The following is a 25503-nucleotide window of genomic DNA, read 5'->3' on the forward strand; positions in this document are numbered from 1 at the left end:
AATAGCCGCTTCACCAACTAAATGTTTAAACTATTTTAAAAAATAATATTAGATTATTCTAACCATTATAATAGAATAATGATTTGTATCCATGATAATTGATACAGGATTAGTGATGCATGAGTGTAGGCTTTATTTTTGACATTATCCAGCACAACCTATCGTATATGTTTTATTTTGTTTATATTTTTGTGTGCATGAAGATATCGTAATGTGTGCAATAAGATATCGAATAATAGCATTATTAAATTCATTGCCTGGAATTAATTGTGAAACTTTCAGGATGCCTTTGGTTGAAGTAGTCCGCCACTCTGCATAATTAAAAATAGCTCCGTGACTGCCATCTTTGTAGTGAAAAAAAAAAAAAATTGAATCTAGTGCAACAAACTTCACATATTTCACAGAGGCGAAGAAGAGAAAAGAATGTGAGAATTGCATATGGAAACTGCTTCCTTTTTTCCATCTGTATTGAATGCTCCAACAACAAACGAAGACCATAATATGCAGATTTTAGAAGGAAGATTTTGTATGAAAGAATAGCTTTCTTAAATTAAAAAACCCACATCCAATACACTCTTAATTCATTTGGAGAGATATCAAATTGAAAAACATACTGAATTGCTGCACAAATTTTCAGACTACCATAAAGAAATCTTTAATGCAGGAAACATTCACCCACTAAAATTAATTTACAATTATGCATCGGCATTAATACCACTGTCAGGCCAAGATTGAAGTGCAAGACGGAATGGTGTGATATTTTTACTGATACAATCTTATTTAATAAGAAGTGAAGGAGTAGTTTAATTGCCTAAGGCAATTAAAAATTAAAACTACCAAAGCTGAAAACAAAACAAGAAATGTGTTAACTCAAGAGATCACCTCATTAACATGAATATTTACACCATTTTCTTATTGGTCATCGGTTTTGAGAAAAAACTGTTTCCAAGATTATAGATTTGAATTTCATATGTTTTCTTCTCCGGGGGAGATTTTCAATAAGGTTTACGGTAATTTAAAATATGGTTCGAATCTGTAAACCACATCTAAGAATATGGTAAGAGTGCTTAGTCAAAGCAGGAGAGAAAACATACAAGGAAATATGAGATTTATATGGATGTTAGTAGGAGAACAATATTCACTTTTCTCACCCATTTCTCTGTAAACATGTGTCTAACTTGAAGAACATTCAATCTATGATTTTAAGTTAGTGCTTTTAATACAATTCCAGCTCCAAAAACTCAAAACTTTCTGCACCCAGTCATATCCGGAGTATTCCTGTAAGGCCACTGGATAACTGTTTTTATCTATCTTTTCTGTTTCTATCCTTTCCTTCAATTATATATAGCTATATGAAATATAATCACATTTTTTTTCTTCAAATAGTGCATATATGTATTGTATATTGAAAATGCCTAGCAAACACCATATACATTTATAATTCAAGACAGAAAGGAAGAATTGTAATTTCTAAACACAAAATAAACTGCACATCATTTCTTTCTTTTATTGATGCAGATTTGAACAGATAGGGTTTGAGAAAAAACCCAGAATTGAACAGAATCTATCATGATCCATAACTCTCTTGTAAGAAAAATCCTCACTTTCCCTGGAAAAGGGCCAGTAGCTCCGTGCAAAGCAGCACATGACGCTGATTGGAGGTCCTATATGGGAATCTCAACTGGTGCACAGAAACTAATGGAGAATACAATATAACCCATTGCAGACGTTGAAGAAAGATGAGGCTGAAGAAGGCGTTGAAGGGATGCTGGCAAATCCATGCAAATCCAAATCACCATGGAAATTTTTAAAAACTTGGCACTTAATTTAAAACATAACTGTCCAGAAGTAAGGTTAAACGGTGGAGATAGAGGATCTTGACGTGCATGGCCTTGCATAGAACTGGGTATGTGGGGAAGTAACAGGGAGCAGATGGATTTGACAACTTCATCTGTAAAACCCACCACATCCTCAACTTCTTTGAAAACCAAACCCTTAATTGATTTTATTTCTTTTAAAGTAGAATGCCATTCAACCCGATCCTGATCAGATATCCCCAGATCTTTCCATGCTTGATTGTCTACTGTAAAATCAGAAAGGGAATTTGGCGATAACATGAAGAACAAGGGTAGTATTTTCATGTGGGGATTTTTACCAGAACTTTTAGCTTTGAGCAGAGCGGAAAGTTCCAGCATTGGCCACTTTGAGTGGATGAAATCCTTGGAGATAACCAGTACTGCTATTCTGCATTTCTCAGCGGCTTCAAAAATACGAGCAGGGAACTTTTCAGCGAGTGGCAACCTTTGAGGATCCTCATCAAAGAAGCAGGATACACCCTTATTTGTCAGCTCCTTGTGTAGCTCCCGAACAGGGATTTTCTGTTTCCCACTGTGACAGAGAAATACATCTTTAACCAAGAACCCATTTCCTCCTTCACCATTTCTGTAAAAACAAGAAGTTATTATTATGTTTGTTAATTTCTTCTTTGAGTCAAGAAAGCAGATAAAAGAGAAAAACCATGAAATCACCTTTGTGCTGGACCCATCATCGATTCCCTCTCCTCCCTTGCCGAAAGCACAGCATTTGAAGACTTTTTCCTGAAAAAAAACCTTCGAATCATCTTACTAATCGGTCTGATATAGAAGATAGTAACAAGGTTAAGGAGGCAAAATACTCCCATTGACCGCCTTAAACAATAAACGCTGGATGACCTCTCAAACTCCCATGACTGTAATTTGTGGGTCAAACCAGTCAATCAAGAAAGTAATCATGTGAATGTCAGTAAATGGCCAAATATATCAATGGACTCTAAATGTATTTTGGCTACACTGCAGAAAATAAGCGCACCTACGGAAGGCAACATGATGAAGCCCAGCCACAATGATTTTGCAATGTCGTACGGTAAACCCTTCAGTATGACTCCAGATTTCACAGATCTGAAACAAAGGCGAAATTTCAAGACAATCGATCATCTCCTCTTGGTGTTGACAATTTCGAATTTCAAGGCTTCATCTCTCCCAAGGCCACCAAAACAACATACGCAGTGAAACCCATGAAGGAGCTTCATGGAGAAGGGGATCTTATTCAGGGGATGATTGAGGATGAGGATGCATAGAAACAGAAACAAAAGAACCTTTTTATATGATTGAGGATGAGGATGCAATGACGCCAAAATTTGACTGGTGTAATGCCCCACAAAACCTTCTAATATGATTAATTTATAAAACCTGTTGATAGTTGTACTGAGTCACAAACGCGTGTTTTAACGCGTAAACTTTAAGCATTGACAGCTAGGTGAGAAACGTTTCATTGCCGGATTAATTCCACATGGAGTAGGGGATAGGGTTTTGGGATTTGGGTATTTATCTTAATTTAAAATTGTTGGGAAAGGATAATTTAGGTCTTCATGTAGTTGTTTTAGTTGCTTAGCTTATTTTGAGTAGCATCAATTACTCAACTTTTTTAGGAGCAATTTGTGGAGTAGTGACCCAATGGATAGTAAAAGGACTGTTTTTTTTTATGTAATCTTCTTAAATCATTTTGTAAATGAAATTATTAATTATATTTGATACAAATTAAATTTGTCTAGCCTCTTTTTTTCAAAGTTTATTTTAAGTTTTTAAGCAGTTGTTGCTCCATAGGGAAAGGTTTCATTTTATCCTTTCCTCCTTGATTAAAATTTTGCATGGGCTACTAAAATTTAAGTAAAAATGCTCATAAGCAGTCGCATAGGAACATGGGTTAGAATCATTTGCTATTTTAATGGTGCAACTAGGATTATAATTCAATAAGAGTTTAATGAGGGTCAATAAGGGTAGGGTGAAGGTTCAATTAGGATTATCATTTAATTAAGGTATAGAGTTAAGGTTCAGTCAAGATTCAATAAAACATAATTAAATAATAAATAAAGATCAATTAAACTAATTTTATATATATAACAAAAAAAATCAGTATCTTTTATAAAATTATAATATTTTTATACTTTAAATTAATATTATTTTACATTTATAAGTAGAACTAGCATACCTATATTTAAAAAAATCTAAGAAACGCCAAAAGATACCAAATTATGAAAATATTTAATATTCATACATAATAATAATTTCTTTTAAATAATAATAAAGATTTTATTAGTAGAGAGTATGAAGTGAAATGGTTGAATAGATCATTTAGAGTATATTAAAGAAATTGTAAAATGTGCTGCACAACATAGATGAACTAAATCAATATATGAATGGTTGTACACTTTGATAATTATAGTAATATGTAATTTTATTGTTTTAAAGCAATTATGACTTTAAACATTTGAAGCATACATAGATAAAGTATAAGATGTTATGGAGAACACTAATATTATACTTGTTATGTGTATGTATTAAACAATTTAGATATTACAAAAAAATGGAAGATTTTCAAATAAAATTTGAATCATGTATTAATAAATTTATACATAAAACTATAAATAGTATTCAATTGCATTTTGCTTAGATAATTTTGAATAAATAGTTAAAAAATAGAATGAATTTGATCACATTGTTTTTTTATTAAGATAAATGGGTTTTACACGGATTCGAAACCCAAAACCAACATAAATAAAAATAAAACCAATAGCTAACCAGAGTCTAAACAACAGCCAAATGGCTACAAAAAGAGGGGATACACCCCACAACTCCTAACAAAAAGTAGAGAAAACAAAAAAAAAAGACATCAAACATAAACAATAATCTATCCAAGATCTTTCATGAGCTCAGCATTTTTTTGGATTATATTCTTGTAAATATCCTTGAGCTCCTCCATAATTAATCTTAAGCTGCTCCTCTCCTGATTCTTTCTTTGAGTCCTGGTAGAAGGTCCAACAACAACCTGCACTTTGGTATCTTGTGTATTTATCTCCAAGCTCTCTTTTTGCTTGATTTGCCACCTAAAGGCGGAACACTACTAAGAGGATGGGCTTTCTATGTAGAAATTGTCTCATTAACCCTTTTAAGGCCCTCCACACTACTATTGATTGCCTCTTTGCTAATTTCCACTAGCCCCCTAAGATTGCCCTTTAATTCCTTCATGTTTTTTTTTTTTCAAATGGACAGTTCTATACTCATGCTCGATTTTCATAACCTTGATATCTTCTGTTATTTTTTGAGTTACCTTTAGGAACTTGTTGGTTTTTTCTAGCAAAGAGCTCTCTGTAAAGGTGTTGATTATATCCTTATTTCCCTATCTAAGGAGGTCAATTTCACTGAGCACCAGTGAAAAAATTTCTCCTAGTTGATGGTAGAGTTAGCCAGAAGTGCATCAAAATCCGTTTCTTCCTTTTTTATGATCTTTTGGGTCCACATTAAAGGGAATGTCCAGTTTGATTTCATCATCCTCTTTACCCTTTGTCTCCACCCTTTTCCTTGTTTTCTTCTTTTTCGAGCTTTGAGGGCCCAATTCTTGGGGTTTAGAAAGAGGGTTTTTCAACTTTTTAGCTACCCATCTAGGAGGGTTTTTTATTTTCCTGCTACTATTAGTACCAGGGGTAGGTTTCTATGGGGGACCCTCATCCTCTAAAGGCCTATATTCAGAGTCATCTGAGAACATGAAGATCATTCCAGTCTATGACCATATCACCCACCTCCTTCTCATTAAACTCAGTACTAGAGACCTCATGCACATCATGGCTAGTCAAGGATTTGGAGGGTTGCAGAACAGGGGAGGGCTTAACCTCATGTGCTTTGGCGTATTCCATAATGGGTAGGATTAATCCCTCATGCAAAATGGGATTCTCATTCTTCTTAGCATGATTTGAAAGACCATGCTCAAGTGAAGACATTAAATAAAAAGGAAAAGAAATTTTTCTATCATGCCTAAAATGATTTAAGATGGTGAAATGATAGGAAAAAATGTTGGCATACCGGCCATCCAAAGTAATGTACCTCATTGTAATTTCCGCCATGTCCGCCCAAAGCTTCAAGAGATCTTTCTTATTGTAACCCCCATTAGGCATTTTCCTTACTCTGGTTCTCTCACTCTCTTTATCGTAGGAGATTGACAGGGCTTCCTCCGAATTCTTTCTCTCTCTATAGAACTTTTTTCCATCCATGCTCAAATCTGTAATCTCCGCTATAAAAGGCTCATCAATCCTGAATTTAGCGTCATAAACACTGAGAACACCTTTATGTCAACCCTTCATAAAATCTTTTGTTAACTTGTGGTCTTGGACATGAATCTTTCGGAGGTAGGGCTTCAGATTGTCATCCAGAATTTCCATCCAAAGCTCCATGTTTTACTCTCACTTCTCACACGAAGATGGTTCCATTCTATTCTTATCTTTCCCCCATAGAAAGAGTACCTCTGCAACTTTTGATAGTCACAATAATACCATACCTAAACTAGTGGATAGAAAACCTGACCAACAGGAACAATCTGGAAAGTTGACTCCACTCATTTCTAGAAATGACTTTACTCATGTGAAGCGATGGCATAATTAATATTCGGTCATTGGGCAATATTTTTGTCATCCACTCTTGTCAACTCACATAAGTGAGTTCGGAAGGAATCCCTCGTTGTCCACCATTTGATTTCATCATTTAACACGCTGAGATTTTGCATGTAATATGTAGGCTTATTACCTTCCCTAAAGACATGGGAAATTTGAATCTCGTCCAAATTGGCAATTATACTGAGACACTCCTCGATTAAATGCTTAATCGTCCAACTGGGATGTGTCTTTTTAATTAGGCAATTAATGATATTTAGAGAGTCACTTTCTAACCAGAACTTTTTATACCCTCCACGAATAGCTAGTTGAAGCCCAATGTAGGCTGCATTCGCCTTAGTAAAGTGGGACATTGATCAGATTATTTTTCACAATATAAGTCATTAATAAAAGTAAAAATTAGGGAAAATAGAAGTTACTAGAACAAAATTTCAATATTTTTTATATTAATAAGCAGAAAAACAAGGTTGTTGTTCCTATAAACAACAAACCAAAGGATGTAAAGTTATCAAGAGAAACAATAGCAGCAAAAAGATATATTACATCAATTATCCTCTAGAAACTTTAATCTGTTTTCTTCGGCCTTTCACTTTGCAAGTTGTCTACCGATTTTCATTTTTTCATAATGCTCATATGTGAATGGTAGCATTATTTTGAGGCCTTCCAGAGATTTTACTCAACACACTACCACAAATATCAATCTTGTTCTTTCTGTTGGTCCTATATCAATTACGTCTTTTGATAGAGTCAACCCTTTTGATTTATGTATAGTCAATGCCCATGCTAATCTCAATGGTAACTAAAATGTCCTACCCCTTTGTATTGGTGTTATTGGAATTATATTTGGATAATGATCTTCAGTTGGTATTCTTGTATAATTGTCAAATTCAACCATGACATATGATGGTGGTTCAGGTGGAGAGCTTCATGGTTTATAGATAATCTTTCAAACATATCCTAGAGCTCCATTTACAAGTCCTGCTCGTATCAAAAGATTTGAAGTCAACATCACCCTTGAATTCTTGTTGATCAATATCTCTAGATCAAGTTCATCAATTGGAAAATCTTTTGTTTGATGTACACTTCCTACTTTTGTTGTGAGACTACGTGCAAAAGGATGTTTCAATGTATATAGTGAATTTTTGTTACGATTATGAGCATTTTCATTGGTGGAGAACAAATAGACAATATTGTCAAACTCAACATTAGTTGTAGCATCTATGTTAATGGGGATTCTTGTCATAAGTAATCTCCAGTCATCAATTTGTGGGCTTGCATCTCTTAGATTTATCAAAAGTTGATGGAACCTTTGTTGTTGATTTTTTTCTCCATATTTTCTTAATATTTTATCTAATGTAACTACAATTTTGAATTCTTGCCACAGTAAATTTGCCCATATGTTGATGTCATATGCTGGTCTATCATTGACTGGAGACAGTTGGCCTAAATATCCAACTGAAATCACAGATATACCTGAAAGAAGACTGACAAAAACTATTTTAAAATTATGTAATAAAATATAAAAAATTCATAGATATGAATTATAATAAATACGATATAAAATAGTTGTCCTAATAAGTCATAATGAAATATCTACTTGCAAAGCCTATGTGTGTATTGTGTGGGGATGCTTGTTGGAGCTGAAAATCTATATTTTCCAACATATTTTGACCAATGAAGCTCATTTCATCAATTAAAATGTATTTGATATGTGTTATATCTTCTTGAAAGCCTGTAAGTCTTGTTCCTTCTAGTTGAGAAAAGTCTAGTATTAGGATTATCAATTTTGAATGAATTGTAGAGGCTCCTATATTTAATGTTGTAACTCCTATTGATACAAGTAATAGAAGGGGGGAACAATTTTACATTGCCTCATTTTCAATGGCTTGACTAATGTCATCAATCAAATACGAATATTATGTTCTTTTTGTTTAATGTATTATCATGAATAATGGCTCTCCATTTTGATTTCTACGGTAGTGGGCCATAATTATGTTGATAGCCTTTTTTTGTTTACTGCCGAGAGTTGTGTAGTTGATATGTTGGAATATATCATCATGTATGAGGCATCCATGGTCTTTCTTGTTTCTTATAAAATTGATTGTTTGAGTTGTATACTCTACACCTTGATATTCATGAGACCAATCTATATGTCTAGGAATGTCTCTTCTTTGCAACATATCTATTTTAGAAACTTGTATATTTTGACCTTGATGCAACATAGATAAAATTTCTTATTCATGCTCTATTGTATTTCTTTGAACAAGTTCATTGTCGTCAATTTCAAAATCATTGGTATTTTTAGAATTTTCCTCAACCATTGTTCATTCCACGTGCCAAGCATTATAGTTGAATGACTCCCACTTTGCTATTATAGAGTCATGATCATGACCAATATATCTTGCTATGTCACAAAATGGTTTGTACAACAATAAATCTGAAAAAAAGAAGTCAATTCATTTATCTGAGTCATGTGGAGGAATAGATACAAACCAAAGGATAAATCTGACAATAAATGCACTTTTCCTTGGCTCCCATTTGTTGTCTCTTTTTCGTTTAGGATTATAAATCCATGATCTAGTTGCATCAATCAATGAGATATGTTCCATAGATGGAGGTTGTGTTTTATATCCATCAATAAGAGATATTCTTTGTTCTTCATCGTTCTCTTCAATATGTACAGCTATAGGTTTAAACACCTCACGTGAAACATTTAGATTAACAAATCTTCTACTTCTTTCTACTATTGAAAGTTCTAACAATATGTCACATGTTTCTTGAGCTCCAATGTCTCTTTCTATGATTGTCTCAGTTAGAAGCCTTCTATATGCTCATGCAACTAAATCATTAGGGTTTTTCATGTTTGAAAGGCGCATCAACATCTAGTTGTATGTTTCTGAGCTTTTTTATTCTTTTGCAACATACTTTGCAATATATTTGATTACATGATGCTTGGAAAGAACATGTTGCCAATCTATATTTTCTCTCCATAATTGCAATATATGGTGATTATGTGAAATCACTCTCTCATCATTTCTTCTTGGTTCAAATTTTTTGTCTCTTATCTCTATGTCTTCATATAATTTGGATCCTTCTAGATTCAATGGCCAAGGGGCTTTATACCTACAATGAATATGGACACATATATTTGATTAATTGGCATATTTTTTATATATTTAAATATGTGATTTTTTTTTTTATGTATTACACTCACATAATGGATGCACCAATATGTGTTAATAAAACTAAAATCATTTAATTTGACGTGCATATGAGTGTCATATACTTAAATTAAATAACTAAAATTTAATTAAATAATTTAAACTTAATGCAATCAATTAAATTAATTGTGAGCTCAGATTGTGGTACCTACATGAGAGAGGCAAACAACACAGACACACCAATGAAACATTATGTTAGAGATTATTAGAACAAACAAATGAAATAAAGATCTTAAGCGTGTCTAATTATTATCTATCTCCAAGGATCCTTCAAATCAAGGTGGCTCTCAGCTTGAAAGAGCACTTGATCTATAGGATGACAAACAAAAGAACAAGGGATATATGATGATTCTAGGATCAAAATGAATGTAACTAAGATCCTAGTGAATGATTTAGATATAAAACTAGATGATGATAGGATGCAAGATATTGATATGAAACTAAACTAGCATGAAAATAATGTTAAAATGATATTAAGCTAGCATGGAAATGAAGCTAACATAATATTACTAACATGATATGAAAAACATGATAAATGTAAGCTATAATGATACTAAATGATCTAAAATGCTATTATCAAAGAGAGGCTAAAATGCTTGATGAAATGAGACTATAATGTGGATGCATAAAAACATAGATCCTTTTGAAGAAGGAATGGGCTCTATTTATAGGGAAAATAGGGCAATGGAGGGTTGAGATTGAATAATCTCAACAAGGTCTAGGATTGAAATTTATCAATACATGTGAGGGTTTCAATCCAATCCCAAGCTGACAAATGTCACCTTGAGAGGGATTGAGAGGAGATGTAAGAGGCATTAAATGCCTGAGAAGACATGGAGGTTACCTTAGGATGTAAGGGTTAAGGTTAGGTTAGATTTATCCATTGGATAAAGCTTTTACCCAAGGGGTAAACTCTTGTACAAGGGTTAATAGGATAACCAGGGTCAAAGCCATGAGTTCTTGATAAGACCTTTGGGTTAGATGAGGGTTAAGTTAGAGAGAAAGTCTCTAACCATGAGGGGAAGGTTGAGTTAAACATTAATGGTTAAGAAGACTTTGGGGACAAATTTGTAAGAGTCCTTCCAAATTTGGGGGTACTCAACAAGTTAGCTTGTTGAATGGATAAAGCTTTTATTGCTTTTAGAAGACTTTCTTCCAAATTTGAGAAGTGTCCTCCTCAAATTTAGGGAAAGGACATGATTAGAAATTGATTAGGCTAATTAAGATGGGATTAGAATAATCTAGAAGGCTCTAGAAGAGGTTTAGGAGGCAAGTGGGAGATGTAGGATTTTGCAAGTGGGTGGGGGAAAATAGGATTTAATTGAAATAAAACTAATTTATTTTAATTTTGGTTGCAACTTGCATTTGTAAGATTTTGCAAGTGGGGGATTTAATTAAATGTGTTTTTAATTAAAAATGGTTAGAAAGGGGATTTAATTAAATGTAAATTTAATTAAAAATGGCTCGAAGGGAGATTTAATTAAATGGCTTAGAAAGAATAAGGGGAATATTAATCAAATCTCTAATTTGATTAATAGGCTAATTAGAAGAATAGGGATATTAATTAAATCTTAATTTAATTAATTAGAAGAATTAGGAATACTTAAATGAATAAAATTCACTTAATTTGTTGTGCAAGTTTTAGGTGTCTACATTTTGCCCCTCTTTGAGTTAACGTGTGACCACATGTTGATTCAAAGAAAAACGTTTAATTTGTCACCAAAATTTTTTGATATGATGTTGTCGCCAAAGTCGTCGATATGATTCCCTGGATATGAAAAATTGATTTCAATATGAGATGTTGATATGAAGCTGATGATAATGTCAATATGGAAATGTTGATATGATGATATGCCCCCTCGGGCGATAAATTGAGAAAAAATGTGTTTTTCGAGGGACTAGCATGAAGTGCGGCGATGGTTTTAAAAAATTGTTGATTTTGTGGATTTTTTGAAATTTTATTGATTTTTTTTTGGATTTTTCAAATTTTTTTATTTTTGAAATTTATCGCTTGAAAGATTTTATTAAAAACTAGGGTGAAATCTATGTGGGGATAGCATGTACATGCCTCACACATCCACCGAGGTAGCACAACCGCCTGCATCATCATGGGCGATATAAACCTCCAAGGGCCCATTTCTATTTCATTTGCACACTTGGCTTGGGAGCATTGGAGCTTAGAGGAGAGAGAGGAGATAGCACCCCCCTACCACCGTCACCATTTTGAGCATGTTCGTCAATTCAAGAGGCCACTAGAGTATGGCCCACCGGTGAGTTCGATTTTCTAACCCTTCTCGTAAATTTTTCAGCTTAGATTTTAGGCATTTTGAGTAGATTTTTGAATTTTTCGAGCTAGTTAGCATTTTGCGCGGAATTTTCTTTTTAGCTTTTGTTTTTGCGCATATAATTTTTCTTTTAGCGCATGCGATTGTGTAGGGGAAAAAGCGAGACTAGGCTAACATGTCCTAATCCTACCTTTTGACACACATTTGTGGAATACGAAAGAGCCTAGAGGTATCACACAATTGGCTACTTCTTTTTATGGAAGAGAGAGCCACGGGCTACCTATTAGGATTTCTATTCCTTTGTTGCAAATGATAGATAAAATGATGCAAGTTCAACTATTAACCCTAAAGTGTAAGTATGAATTAGTAACAAGATTGCAGAATTGAGATTAAACAATGGAAAGCTGTAAACACAAGGACAAGATAAGAATGCAGATGTGTACCCGGAGTTAAAATCTGAGTGAAAATGTTCGGGACGGGGGCGCGGGTGCCGCTATCCTGATTTTGCTCCTGAAACTGCTGTTTTACAACCTGAAAAGCTGTCAGAAAAATGTCGAAACTTGCTGTCTGACAAAAGGACCAGAGCGCCCAGCGCCCCTGTCCTGGCAGGACCAGGGCGCCCCACGCCCCTGTCCTGGTCTTTTGCTCTGAAATTTGGTGTATGGTTCGGTCTCCGTCTGCTTCTTTTGGATCTGCAACTTGCAGCGTCATCTGAATCCCAAAATCTGCACTTATATCTGAAAAAGGTGTTTGGGCGGCTATATAGGGTTTTGCCTTAGTCAAACCCCCGCTTCGGTGATTTCCACCTCCACAAATAGCCAAGTTGTATTGTAAAAGTAATGTGTGTGCAGACCTTGTGTGTGTGCAAGATCTAAAATGCAAGTAAGCAAACTAGAGCAACCTAGAAAGTAAACCCTAATTGCTTGTAAATGATAATGTAAATGCTCTAAATCAAGATGCAAAGTGATCTAAAGCATGAATGTAAGTGACATAATGAGGCTTATGCAAAGACATGAAAACAACATGAAATCATACCCAACCCCAAGGGAGGGGTACAAGCCAATCTTCAGTGGGTGATCCCTTATTGCTCTTCAATGCCTTCAAAGCCCTAAGTGAATGAATGAATTTGATGAATGCTTGGAGGATGAATGTTGAGTGTTGTTGAAGTCTTCAAAGATCTGCTCTTTCGCTGCATATGAGGTTCCTGAAAAACAAATTCGGATCCTTTCAAATGAAGAAAGAGAGCTCTTATGTATGAAACCCTAGGTCTTAATTTCAACTTTTGGCCGACCTAGAGATTGAATCTCCCGCCAATTTCTTGGGGTTAAGCTTTATTTTATGATTGGATCGCGCTCCTAAAATTTCGGGAAAAATGTCCAGGACCATGTGCACGCCGGGCGCCATGGTCCCGACAACTTTTCACCAAATTTTCAGGGCCGTCGGATATGATGATTTTAGAGCGAATCCCGAAGTTACAGGTGATTTCGAGATGTTTTGACCCCCGAAATCAAGCCCCCAAGTTCAAAATAGGACCTAATTAGGGTTTTTGATTAAATGATGTATTGGAGGAATAAAATGAAAGGGGCACACTTTAATGAAAGGGCCCAACTTTATGATGTGGAAGATGATGAAATAAGACCTTAGACCTAATTAATTTGATTAATTAAGTGCTAAAGGGGAAATGCGCTGCAAAGTGCAAGATGCGCCAAGGCGGGTGCTAAACTAGGTGTGAAATTGTACTGCGTACAATTTACGACGCTACAGCGATGAATTTTATGGCATGTTTGACAATTATCATAGTGCATATTATTTTTCTTTTTTTGCATATGATGTTTTGATTAGCGCATAGGAGTTTGTTATATTCAATGACAGACCCAAAGACATTGAGAGGGGGGGTGAATCAGTGTCTAACCGATTAGTGGAATATTTAGACTTATTTATAACTTTACAACCCAAATCAATGTATCAGTAAATAAGAAATAATGTAGTAAAGAGAAATAATAGAGACATCATAAATGCACACCATAACACAGAATTGTTTAGTGAGGAAACCCGGTGTGGGAAAAACCTCGGTGGGATTTGTGACCCACAATATTTACTCATTGGCCAATATGAATAAATATTACTTAGAATAGGGGCCTGCACATGCAGGAAGGCCAACAACCTAGAGCGCAATGAAAGAGTCTCACTAACTACAATATGGATAATTAAATCCAATATAATGTACTGCTCAAAATAGCATCTCTAATGCCTGATTCAGTATTAGTTTAAGATTAGTCAGATACCTTAACCAAAAACCTTTCATTGTCTTACATATACCAATAATAATATCCTGTCCTTCTTCTTTATTACAATTCTAAGTACAAAAATGATCTATAAGATCTCATGCATAGATGAGTCTTTTACAATACACCAAGTCGGCTTACAAATAATTAATTACATTTACAATACAATTCATATAAGCAAAATTTTGTCTCATGTCAGCCTGAGTGTCGATATACTTCATTTCCGGTGTAATCTAGATGCCGGTGAATGTGCCTGTCGGTGCCGGTGCCTACCGATGTATGATGTCTGCGATGTTGGTGCTTGTGTAGAAACCCGTTTCCGGTTAATTGTCATCAATGCCAACATCAACCATTCTCATTAGAGTGTAGAATGCCAACTATCTCCTCCTTTGGCATCGATGGCAACACTCATGAGAAAAATTCAAAACTGTTATCCAGAAATGAAATCCAAAAGAAGTGTGCTCCCCCTGAGCAAGTGATCTCCTTTGTGCATTTATTTTTCTCCATACTACTCCCCCTTTGACATCAATGGAAAAGAATGTCAAAAAGAATCAAAGTATACAAAAAGGCTACCTCATAGCCTGTAACCGATTGGTTACAATTTGAAAAATGTCCGCCAAAATTAGATTCAGGCTCTGCATGAATTTGTTACTGTCAAAAATAATGGTCTATGTCTGTTGGATCATGTCGGTTAGATAGTGCATCTGTTGCTCTGATGACCGTTCTCCTTGAACTGTTGCCTTTAATAGATCAACCCGGTGAGTAATGAGACTGTCCAATCTTGGACCAAGTTTTCTTTTCAGTTCCTGGGCCTTTAACCTTATCCTTGCTTTCTCTTTCTCAAGATTCTCTAACTTTTCCTCATAGACTACCATTTCCTGTTCAAAAACCGAGGTAAGTTCTGAATAACCTATCATATTATCAGAAATGTCATCTATCTCCTTTCGTGTCTTCTTGATTTCCTCATCAATATCTTCAATCAAATGGTGAGGCTTGCAAGATTCTCTATTGAGCTCCTTATATTCCATAATTGTTGAGTTAAGTACTGGTAATAATGAATCCATGTTCTCATTACAATCTTTGATGGTTTTCTCAAAGAATTCTCCTTTCTCTTTATCTAATCTTTCCTTTACAGTATCCTCATTCACCTTATCTATAGTTATAACATTTTCAGAAATGAATTTGGACAATGTGTCCAATTTACCTAAAGAATCATTAATGTGATCTATCTTACAGGTAGGTGCAATCATCTTCAAGATAGGTAATGTGTTATCAATAGCCTTAAATGCTAAGGCATTGCAATCTGTTATCCTCTTGATAGAATCCAATAGAACATCTATTATTGATAGAATCCAATAGAATGTCTATTATATTAGTGGGTCTGAATTCTCCAGTTGATGTGCTTGGTTCTGCTATGGGTTTCCTTTCAACAGATACTTGCCCAATTACCTTCACTATTTCCTCCTTATTTCCATCAGTTGCTTCCTCTTTACTTACATTTTCTTCCGGTTTCTCTGTCTGTGTATGTACCTCTACTTCTGATGATTTCTCAGTGTTAGTGTCCTTAGCCTCTGTCAGTTTCTCAGTCTCTGGTTGCTTAGCTTATGTCGGTATATCAAACTTCTAAGAGTCAACAGTGTGTGTCGATGACTCAAAGATCTCACTGTCCTTAACATCGGTTGCCTTAACCTCTGCAGTCTCTTTACCCACAACAATGTTAATATCTTGTGTATCTACATTCCTGGTAAAAAGTATTTCAGAATCCGGGTTAGTATCATCATGTGTTACTTCTTTAGTTGTCTTATTCGGTTGATTGTCTGTATGTACCGATGATGCTGAAGTTATTGGAGGGGTCTCCTGTATCAGTGGAGGGATTTAATCTATTACCCTTATAGTAGGTACACCACCAATCTTGCCTTTATCTTTGTCCTTTTGGTATACCTTCGCAAAAGATTTATTTATTTTCTAGTCTTTCCCTTTCCTCTTTCTTTTCCTTTTCAACAAAAAATATATCCCAACTGTCTACAGTTTCATCAACAGTCTCTTTCACTCTACCAGCCATTAGGCTAACCCGTCGGTGTCCACTGACAAAAACTGACCGGTTTGCTTCCAAAATTAGTTCATCAATTTCCTCTTTAGAGTTTACAGGGTGCACTACCAATAATGCTTCAACTTTTATCTTTTTATCTAATTCCATTACTAACATTCTTTTAGCTTCTAGTCTTAGATACAAGTCATTTGGAAGATCATCTACAACTTCAATCAAAACCTTCTTATAGATGTCTAAATGCAAAATAATACTAGCTTCTATTATTTCCTTGTCAGAATCTTTGTAAGATTGATAGTATTTATTTACATTGCAAAGATTGCCTTCTTGTGTTATCTCATTTACCAGTTCCTCTGGTGTCTCAATTTGTTTCTTCTTTAGCGTTAGCTTCTTCTTAGGCTCACTTACAACCTACTGCTTCTTCCTCAAAGTTCTAGTCCTTTTGGGAGAAGGAGAGGGTACCGGTGAAGGTTTCCTCTTCTTTCTTTCAACTCTTTTGAACTCTACTACTTTTCCATTGTCTACATCCGAAGAAGTGACAACCAGTGAAACATGAGCTTCCAGTTTCAATCCTTCCAGCTCACTAGCAGATATACCACTCAGGTTCATTACATTTTCCTTAATTTCCTTAGCCATCTTGGATGCATCTCTGATAAACGTTTCTCTTCTTTTTCTCTACTTTTGCATTGAGACAGCACTCTCAATGGTCTCAGCACTACCAAAGAATTTCTCAGATGGTTCCTTTGGTCCATCAAGAAGTGTTTTAGCATATGCTTCAAGAAAATTTAGGTCAACTTCATATCCCATTTTTGTTATCCAAATGGTTCTAGGAGTAACAACCTCCATCCATGCTTCATCTTGTTTGATTACAAAGCAGATTTGTTTGTCATACTTATCTACTATGCTCTCTGGTAACCTTTCTCTAGCCTTCCTCTTAGTTTGAAAGTTTTTGAAGTAGTCTGCTATAATATTGTCACTGTTAGAGTCCATACCGGTGATAGCTTCCATGATTTGTTTGCCTATCGAGATGCCATATCCAAAGTCCTTATGACCAATGTCAGGTATCTCTTTGGTGAAGTAAAGCATCAAACAAACAAGTAGGTTGGAAAAATGAAATGTCCCCTTCTTGTCACCTTTAATCTTTTTTCAGGTTGTCTATTAGTTCATCCTTAAGCCATTCATAGATATCAATCCTAGCATTGTTCTTAACCATCTCATATGCACTATGAATACATAAGCTAGAAACTGAATTCAATCTATTTGCATGAGTTACTCTATAGCCAAGTACCATACTCACATATCTCACATTAGCATCAGTAATGTCATTAACTCTAAGAGATCTGTTGTCAGATGTAGCTCTGGTTAACTCCATAACTCCCTTGTTAGGTATCTTCTTGGCTTTGTCGGGCCTACTACCAGTTGAGGGTAAACCAGTAATTGCCTTGATTGCTTCCTTAGAGATTTTAAAAACAGAGTCAAGCCACATGAACTCTCCATGAACTCTACTCAAAACAAGACGAACTACCTCCTTTGGAAATTTAGGTATGTTCAATATTTCAACAAATCCTAAGCCTTCAACTATCTTATGCTCTAGTTTAACTAAACCTTGTTCATCAGTAATAACACCACTGTACATGTTCTTCAAATCATCGGTTCCTAAATTTTCTATGTTGCAGTGAATGTAGATTCTAGGGTCTTCAGCAAAACTGACTCCCTTCGGAATTTTTGAAAAAGCTTCGATAGAATTATCTTGCTTGGCAATTTCAGGGATGATTTTAAACACGGGCCTAGGGCACTGAATGTTTTCTACCATAGTAGGGTTTGCAATGAACTCATGTACAGAAGATGAAGATGCCATTTCGAAAGATTAATACCTCTTTCTTGAAATCCTTGAATGCCTGAAAAACACTTGTTGCTCGCCTTTAGGATGCCTTTTCTCAATTTCATGCTCTCTGAATGCTCAAATACTTGGTGGATGAAAATAAGGGTTTTCCGGTGCTTTATAGCCAAAAATACTCTCCAACTACCATATTAAATGCTTGTCGGTTAAGTGAAATCTTAACACATCTTCCAGTAAAGAAGAAATGTATCTTCTTCCCATCAACCAAGGGTAGAATGCATGATTTTCAACTGGCTACCATACCCCCTAAGGATTATTCCTTAGTTAGATGAAGAATCTCCTACCGATGGAGGGTTACTCTGTTCAACCGTTGTAGAGACAGATTCATCAACTCTCTGATCTTCCTTCTTAATCCATTGTTTTAAAAATTCTTTCTTTATTTCATTTACCTTTTCTTTTCCCTTCTCATTAGATCCTTTATTGTTCGCCAATATAGTCTTGCTTCTACAAAATTTTGCAATATGCCCAAACTTGTTACATGCATAACAAGTTGCATTATTCCTCTGAACAACTTTTCCATATCCTTGACCGGTTTGTGATCTCCATTGATTAGATAAATGTCCAAATCTACCACAAACATAGCATTTCACATTCATTCTGCAATTTTCTGAATTGTGACCAACTTTATGCATTTGGAACATTGACTGGTGGGTAAGTTTGTATTCTGATTATTTCTAAATCTGCAATGATTTGCTCTATGGCCGAATTTATTGCAATTGAAACATTTCCCATTAAATTTATAAGCATTAGGTTGTCTCACTGGTTTACTGTGATCTTGATTGTTTGCAGTCCTGAAACTTTCTCCATGTTCAAATCCAAGTCTAACTGTATCTCCATTAAGTTTTTGTCTTTTTAGCATGTCATCAAGTCTTTTTGAACTTTTCTTGAATTTGTATTTGTGTTCATTTGAAATGATCAACTCATTTTCCAGAATCCCAATTTGTCTCATAGGCTCTTCTTTATCATGTTGCATGTGAATCAGATTTGTCTTTAGCATATCAATTTCATGACAAAGCCTTAGATTTTCATTACCTCCATCATTAAGTCTCCTAGTCAAATCTTCTTCATTTTTCTTCCTGTCTTCAATATCCTTACATAGCCTCATGGTCAGATCTTTCATTTCATTCCTCATATTAATGTTCTCTTGTCTTAACTTATCTTCAATATCACTAATAGTTTCTTTTTCATCATCATGTTTCTGCATTTGCTCATGAATTTCTTTCCTCTTGTTTTGTGCTATAACTAGGTTCTCCTGAAGTCCTTTAATGAATTCCTTAGCAGTCCTTAGATCATCTTCAAGTTTGATATTCTTCAATTTTTCTGCATCAAAATCTTCAAGAGCTCCTTCCAACTATTTTCTCAAACTCTCCATCGGTATCGGTTTCAAAATCTTCCTCAAGCTATTAGGCTTTTGAAAATAGAGGACCAGGCTTTTATACCAATTGTTAGATTCAATGACAGTCTAAAAGACACTGAGAGGGGGGCATGAATCAATGTCTAAATGGTTAGTGGAATATTTAGACTTATTTATAACTTTGCAACCCAAATCAATGTACCGGTAAACAAGAAATAATCTAGTAAAGAGAAATAATAGAGACAGTATAAATGCAAACCATAACACATAATATTTTAGCGAGGAAACCCGGTGTGGGAAAAACCTCGGTGGGATTGGTGACCCACAATATTTACTCACTGGCCAATATGAATATTACTTACAATAGGGGCCTGCACATGCAGGAAGGCCAACAGCCTAGAGCGCACTGCTCAATGAAAGAGTCTCACTAACTACAATATGGATAATTAAATTCAATACAATGTACTGCTCAAAATAGCATCTCTAATGCCTGGTTCAATATTGGTTTAAGATTAGTCAGATACCTTAACCAAAACCCTTTCGCTATCTTACATATACCAATAATAATATCATGTCCTTCTTCTTTCTTACAATTCTAATTACAAAAATGATCTATAAGATCTCATACATATATGAGTCTTTTACAATACACCAAGTCGACTTACAAATAATTAATTACATTTACAATACAATTCATATAAGAAAAAATTTGTCTCATGTCATCCTAAGTGTCGGTATACTTCATTTCCGGTGTAATCTGGATGCCGGTGAATGTGCCTGTCGGTGCTGGTACCTACCGATGTATGATGTGTTAGGTCTCGGGGACAACTGAGAGGGGGGGGTGAATCAGTTGTCTTAAAACTTTAACCCAAAAACAACTTAAACAATTTACTGCTTAATACCGGTGAGACAGTCTGATATACCGGTGAACAGAACTAACAGATAAATGCAATACCGGTAAAGATTAATGCATGAAACCAAAAGACAAAATCATCCACAACACATGACACCAATATTTGTACGTTGAAACCTTGTAAGGGGAAAAACCATGGTGGGAAACCTTACCCACAATCAGATGATACTACTACAGATAGTAAGTGTACATAAATGGGGTCTGGACATGCAGAAAGGCCAAGCGCCTAGAGCTCACTGTTCAAACACAAATGGGAGTCACACTGACTACAGTTGGATGGTTAAATCCAATGAAATGTACTGCTCAAGATAGAATCTTCATATGTTGGATTTAGTACAGGTCTAATGCTTATATGCTTTCACAAAAACCTAGCTTCTCCTTCAATTGATGTCTTCGTGTATAGCTCTGCTTAATCTCGCATATACCTTCACACAAAACCTTCTTGGCATTCCACATTCGATCTTACATTTAAGACCTTACATTTATACCATAACCTAAGACCATTTTTAGTAGGTCAGCTCTATAAGATATTACAATAAAAACATTTTACAAATAATTCAACATCCGATGCAATAACCGATTGAACATGTCGGCTTAATGCATTTACAACATTAATTAATCATTTCCTTAGCGTGCCATGCTAATTTGGAAAAGATAAACCTGTCGGTGTAACCTTGGACCTATTTGCCGGTAACAGCAAATATGCAAATATGATTATGTTAATAAACAGATCTCCAGGATAAGATGTCCAAACAATGTCTTCGACATTACCAAGTGTTTCCATGCCATTCCAAGTGCCGGTGAACAATGTATCCTGTCGGTGTACCATATACCAGTGATTGTGCAATAATCACTTGTCTGTCGATGAATGTTGCTTGATCTCCAAAGTGCAAAGGAAACACAGAGGGGTGGAAATCATTCTGTTAGTCATCATGGTTTGATTAAATTGTTAGTAGAACATTCTCTCAGAGATGTCTCTTAGATGGTATGGGGGGCATTCGAAGATATCCTGCAATTTAGGGAGGAAAATGTTCCTGTTGCAGAATAAATAGCAGCCCAAGAGGAAGATATTAGAGAGTCATCATCTCCTAGGGTTTCTGCAAAGAATGAACCTCCTGTTGCCAATGAAGCCTTGACTATTGCAGAATAAATGGTGATTGAAACAAATATTGGGCAGTCCTCCACTCATTTTCAAAGTGGAGTGACGTCTTCTAAAAGGAAATGGAAAGAAATAGAAACAATTGATGTAGAGAAAGAAACCATAGAACAACCTCAAGTAGCGCAGGTTTCTCTTACAACTAAATATTATCCTGCAGCAACACCTCTTACATAAATTGTTCCTATAGACACTCCAAAAATGTATACAAGAAGAAGTCAATGGGGTAAACAGAAAACTTGAGCAGCAAGGGATGTGGTTGAAATCATTTCTGCAGAAATGTCAGAAGAAGGGCATGTAAGTCAAATAGAGATTCAACCATAGAAAGAACATGGAGTCGACAGACTGTCAAATTTGGCACATGTAGTAGAACAGTTTGGAGAACCGGTTGAAGAAATCTCACACCCTCAGGTAACAACTAACAAGCCCCCTTCATCTCTCACTAGTTTATCTATTTCACTTACATTTTATAGGCAGTGGGAGATAGAAAGGGATAGGTTACATGGAGTTATTGATAAAAACATAAAGAAATTGAAAACAGGGATAATCAGATTGTGGAATTACAAGCTAAGGTTAGAGAGTTGTTACTTGGGAGGGATATTGTGGGATCCTCTCCTACATATTCAATCTTGGATAGATCTGTGTTGTGGGGAGTCCACCTAATTAGAAGTTCTTAGAGGAGGTTAAGTGGAAAGATGGATCCAGTTTTTCAGACATCTTTGTCAAAAGGATCTATGTAATGTTGAAGGATAATTTTATGACATCCTTAACTGGATCAGGCAATGTTGGTTTGTTGAGTGGTTGAACTCCAAATGGCTTAGCATTCGTATAAAATTTGAGGTACAACCCCACTAAACTCAAAAAGTCTTATTTTTGTTGGCTTGCTCTATTAAAAAAGCTTGTTGTTGGGAATGTTTTGACTACCTTTGGCCTTGAGATTCAAACTTGTCCCTTGTGCCTTCTACCTAAAACCATTGAGCATCTTTTTTTTTAATGTCATACTACAATTGCTATTTGGTCAATTTTCTTTGGTCTTCTTGTTGTTTGGAACTTTAGATCTAGTTTTACATGGATTGAAATATTAGCTGGGTATGTTGAATCTTTTGATGACAAGTTGAATCCTTTTTGGTCTATATTTTTCTGTGAAGTGTTATGGTATTTGTGGAAAAGTAGGAATGAGGAAGTATTTTAGTCTAAAAAGAGGTATCTTACTGAGTTTACTAGTAAATTCACATATATTTTTATAACGTTTTTGATAAGTTAAAACAGGTTTTGAAGGGGCCCCAAAACCCTTTACATAAAGATAAAACATTGAAAGCCTGAATAGATGGAACAACCAAAAAAAAAGACAGGGACTGCCCCAAAAGACAACAGGGCCAGCAAAACCAGCCCAAACAACCAACTAGAAAGGCCCTCATTTGGCCTTGTGGGAACGAAGAGTCATATCAAAAGAGGGCTTGGAGGTCTTTGAATGCTTTCCCTTAACAGTAATCCAACCATCTTTAACTTTAGCTGCCGCAATAGACCAATCTGAAGGGCCCAACATCGATCTTTCCGGAGTGGAAAAAAGGGTGCCAGAGGAGGGAGCAACAACTGTCACGAGCACAGAGTCACAACCAGCAAAAGTTGTGCCAACACCTTGTGAAGCAGTCAACGAGGAAAGAGGTACCACCGTCGTGGACACAGGATCACCACAAACAGGAGGGACAAAAAATGTATAAACATGCAAAGAAACTGGCGGGGTAAGAGACAACAATCCATTTTTAGTAGAGGGGACAACATCATTCGATATCACAGCATCATGAATCAAAGAAGCATCCTTAGTGGAAATCGAAGAATCTTTGATTGTCACTAAAGAGACCGATCCATCCAAAGTAGAAACCCGAGCATGAATAGGAGATTTCCTAACCATATAATGTTGGTGAGAGGCCCCCGACCACCATGAAGCCGAATATTTTTTCTTCTCAATCCCACAATTCCCTATCACATGACTAGTTTTGAGACATCTATGACACCAGAAAGGAATACCCTCATAATCCAAGGTCTTGACCCAACTGCCAAAAGAGGAGTTGATGACAATTTCTGCTGGCAGACCCTTATAAACATCTAGTTCAACCAGAATGCAAGCAAACATAGTATGATAAATCCCATAGGAGTCATTATCCACCATAATGAAGCTCTCGATAGCATCACCAATATCCTCAAAGAGAGAATAAACCCACAAGTGTAGAGGAAGGTAAGGAAGCTTAACCTAGATCAAAATTTTGTTGAACGTCTCTGAAAGGGGGTTAAAATCAGAGTACCAAGGTTTGGCCAACAATGACATATTATCTTTCTCATAAAAAAAACTTTCACACAAGATTTTTCTTCTGTCATTAGCATCCTCAAATTTAGCAACAAAGAAACCTTTAGCCATAGGGAAAATGTGAACTGTACCAGAAATTTGGGGATCCCAGTGCTGGGAAATCCATTTGTGTAGCTCTAGGAGGCTTGGTCAAATACCCTTGAATCTACAGATAGCACTACGCTTCATGAAGACCTTCACGTTGTTCACAATTTCCTGTTCAGACTCCTTATTTGTGTTAACAAAGACGACATAGGAGACAGGGATAAACCCTCTCCCAACCCCTCTGCATGAAGAAGGAACCCTAGCAGAACAACATTCAGCATCATGGTGAGGGCCCCCAGTGGCCACTAGCGCCCAAGAGGGACCAACATCCTTGATTGATCTAGCGAGGCGATCACCAGCAGGGGGGCATGCAGGGGAAACAGTGGGAGAACCAAGCGCGGACTGTTTTAAACACTCCATCGCGCACAATGTTGTCCCTGGAATAAATTTTCTTCTATTACCTTAAACCCATATCTTTTTATAATGTTGCAGGTCGTTGTTGCTTTAGATATTCCAAAAGATAGGTTTATGATGTTTCTTCAGGAGGGTGTAATGCTGGTATAAAAAATTGATGCTCAATCTACTCACGTTTATCCCCATGGAATTGAAGAGGTTAACAATACACCCATGGAGAATAGTGGTTAGACGTGGGATGCTATTGTTGACATTGATCCCCAGATCGAGCCTCCTTTGGGGGTATTTGATTGTGACAGAGCTAATTGTAGTAACAACATTATTGGGTCATAGGACTAAATGATTCGACTAGTTTTTAGTGTTGATCCTTGAATCTCCTTGTTGACTTTATGTAATTATTGTAAGATAGGTTACTCTAGTATCTTATAGGTTCAACAATTTTTTGTAGTTGATGTCAATGTACGGGTGATATACTTGTTCTATTGAGTAGACAATGCGAATATTGTAATCTTTTGTATACTATTATGAATAGAATAATATTGTAAAATATAATGTTTTAGTTAAATAATTTAAAATGTATAATTTAAAAATAAAATAAAAACAATGCTAAAATATAATATAACAATATATTATATTAATAAAATACAATAATATATAATGTTATACTAATATGATATACTATATTTAATGTATAATATAATATATGTAGTAATAATAATATTATAATATTAATATATAATATAATTACTATATAATATTTTAGTTGTAGTAAAAGTCTTGTATTTTTAACTCATTATATTTCCCAAAATCATGAGTGACAATATTTTATAATGTTATAAAAAAATTACATAATTCATATTCATTTTTTTCTTATTATTCACCCTTATATATGAATCAATTAGATTAAGTAAAATAATTTTGCAATATTTTTTTATTAAAAAATTGCATCTAAATTTTGGTGAAGAAAAATAATTAATATGAAAAGAAAATCTGATATGTGATTGGTTGAAAAGGTTGTGTTTTTGGTTGGAAAAGACTATCTGTGAATCTGATTCAGATTC

The 25503-nt window shown here is 35.3% G+C and overlaps 1 protein-coding gene across 2 annotated transcripts; it reads right to left on the reverse strand.

Moving 5' to 3' along the window:
- Positions 1–1482: 1482 nt before the first annotated feature.
- Positions 1483–3205, reverse strand: LOC131036401 (uncharacterized). Of its 2 annotated transcripts, none has more exons than XM_057968286.2 (3): positions 2848–3205; positions 2529–2597; positions 1483–2442 (listed from the first exon to the last, which is right to left on the reverse strand). In XM_057968286.2, exons 1-3 carry the CDS (start codon positions 2970–2972, stop codon positions 1665–1667), a joined length of 972 nt encoding a protein of 323 aa, XP_057824269.1. In that variant the 5' UTR covers positions 2973–3205; the 3' UTR covers positions 1483–1664. The 2 variants fall into 2 exon arrangements, with proteins under 2 accessions (XP_057824269.1, XP_057824270.1); XM_057968287.2 differs by having other exon boundaries at positions 2529–2728.
- Between the last annotated feature and the right edge of the window lie 22298 nt (positions 3206–25503).

This window comes from Cryptomeria japonica, chromosome 5, assembly GCF_030272615.1.
Source record: "Cryptomeria japonica chromosome 5, Sugi_1.0, whole genome shotgun sequence".
Lineage (NCBI taxonomy): Eukaryota > Viridiplantae > Streptophyta > Pinopsida > Cupressales > Cupressaceae > Cryptomeria > Cryptomeria japonica.

Coding starts and splice junctions, on each gene's coding strand:
- LOC131036401 (XM_057968286.2), bottom strand. CDS start 2,972: ATGATCGATTGTCTTGAAATTTCGCCTTTGTTTCAGATCTGTGAAATC. Junction 2,598..2,847: donor CATCATGTTGCCTTCCGTAG/GTGCGCTTATTT, acceptor GTTTTTTTTCAG/GAAAAAGTCTTCAAATGCTG. Junction 2,443..2,528: donor ATGATGGGTCCAGCACAAAG/GTGATTTCATGG, acceptor TTGTTTTTACAG/AAATGGTGAAGGAGGAAATG.